Consider the following 1,755-nt stretch of genomic DNA (forward strand, 5'->3'; position numbering starts at 1 on the left):
TGGCGAAGCCCATCCTCTACCTGAGCTTTTTCTTTTTTTTTTTTTCATATTAAATGGTGAGCCCAATTACTTATGGGCTTGGCAACTTACCATCATGTCCATTTCAAGCTATAATGAAAAGTTAGGAGGCCATAGGCTCAGATCCATCAAAACCGGTTGTTAGCCCCTTTTGCGGATGAGGTAAACTCACGTAATTGATTCTGTTCCTGGCTATACTATTTAACCGTGGTGGATATTAATGCTAAAGGATATATATGCTAAGTCAAAATGACAGATATTTTTAATTTTTTGATGGCAGATATCGAAGGATATGTAAGATGAGGACTAAGAAAACAGTAGATATCTATCTAGTTAAATACCGAATGTCCGTTTTTACCCACCCATATACATAGCTAAACATCAAACAAATCAAGGGGGGTCCATCATCACCGCCCTCGCCATCCATCATCCCGTCACAAAAACAAACTAAAGGGATGAAAGGCAAGAGTAAAATTTAAAAACAAATAATAAAGACTTCACTTGATGGAGATAGCTAAGGGAATAGCGGCGGCTCCGGACGTCGCTGGGGCTGGGGGGCCACTGCGGGGATATTGCGGCCGCCGGTCTAGGGGTCGCTGCCAGAGATCTCCGGGGGATTCGCGCGGGGCGTCGCGCGGGGCGTCGCCCGGGCGTTGCCCAGGGAGGTTGGCGGCGGTTCGGTCGTCTCGTTGAGTGCCGGCATCGCGCCGGGGTCGCCTGCCGCCGTTTGGGTTGTACGCTGAAGCGTCGGCCAAACGGAGGCAGGTTCGGAGGAACCGGATAACTGCAGATCGGATGACATGCTGGTGATAAGCTGCAGCTGCCAGGGCCCCAGCAAATGGGCCGAACCAGAACATCCACTGCCCAAATAAAAAACGTCAGTTAACACCAAAAGTCAAAAGTGTTACCAAATCAAAAAAATCGACTCGCCGCCACCTGGTCGTGCCAGACGCTGGAACGATTGTAAATTACAGCGGCACCGAAGCTGCGCGCTGGGTTCACGCCGGTGCCGGTGATGGGGATGGTGGCCAGGTGAACCACCAACACCGCAAATCCAACTGCCAGTGGAGCCATAACCTGCGCACCCAAACATTCATTTGTTAAAGAAGATTACTTGGAAAGAAAACAGCTGCCTTGCTGGCAGAGCAATTACTTACGGAAATGTGGGCGTCGGTTTCTCTCCTCATTGCATCGGTGGCTGTTAATACAGTACAAACTACCAAGAAACTGCCCATGGCCTCTGCCAGCAAGGCAGTACCCCTCCGATAGCCCGGAGCTACCACGTTGGCACCCCCTCCAAAGGAATAAAAGTCATGCTCCATGGAGTTTCTCACCAATGCGACCCCAGTCACCGCACCCAAACACTGCACGATAACATAGCATACCGCTCTATTCAGACTAATTTTCCTTGCCAAAAAATATCCAAAAGTGACTGCTGGGTTCATGCAGGCCCCTGAGATGCCGGCAATGGAAAAGATCATGACAAAAGTCGTTCCTCCCACTGCCCACGCGGTCACGAGGACCCCGTCGGAGCTGCAAGGCTGCTTCTTTTGCGAGATGATGGTTGTGATTGAGATAAACAGCAACAGCGTGCTAGCCATGAACTCGGCTGCTAGGGCTTGGTAGAATGACCACTTCTTAAGCTCGGGCATATTCAGCACAGGAACCCGTGGGTTGCTCAGGCCCCTCCAACCTTCGCCGCGGGTCTCCTCCTCCATCTTCGAACCTGGGATGCGA

General features: G+C 50.9%; 1 protein-coding gene across 1 annotated transcript; it reads right to left on the reverse strand.

Annotated features, from left to right (window-relative positions):
- Positions 1–363: 363 nt before the first annotated feature.
- On the reverse strand, positions 364–1,755 carry LOC104452240 (probable aquaporin PIP2-8). The gene is made up of 3 exons (XM_039314746.1): positions 1,176–1,755; positions 955–1,095; positions 364–878 (listed from the first exon to the last, which is right to left on the reverse strand). Exons 1-3 carry the CDS (start codon positions 1,734–1,736, stop codon positions 516–518), a joined length of 1,065 nt encoding a protein of 354 aa, XP_039170680.1. The 5' UTR covers positions 1,737–1,755; the 3' UTR covers positions 364–515.

The sequence above is a fragment of the Eucalyptus grandis genome, chromosome 6 (assembly GCF_016545825.1).
Source record: "Eucalyptus grandis isolate ANBG69807.140 chromosome 6, ASM1654582v1, whole genome shotgun sequence".
Taxonomy (NCBI): Eukaryota; Viridiplantae; Streptophyta; class Magnoliopsida; order Myrtales; family Myrtaceae; genus Eucalyptus; species Eucalyptus grandis.

Excerpts from the sequence above, each read along its gene's own strand:
- LOC104452240 (XM_039314746.1), bottom strand. The coding sequence starts at position 1,736 with ATGGAGGAGGAGACCCGCGGCGAAGGTTGGAGGGGCCTGAGCAACCCA. Across the intron at positions 1,096-1,175 it reads AAACCGACGCCCACATTTCC|GTTATGGCTCCACTGGCAGT; the intron begins GTAAGTAATTGC and ends TTGGGTGCGCAG. Across the intron at positions 879-954 it reads CCAGCGTCTGGCACGACCAG|TGGATGTTCTGGTTCGGCCC; the intron begins GTGGCGGCGAGT and ends TTATTTGGGCAG.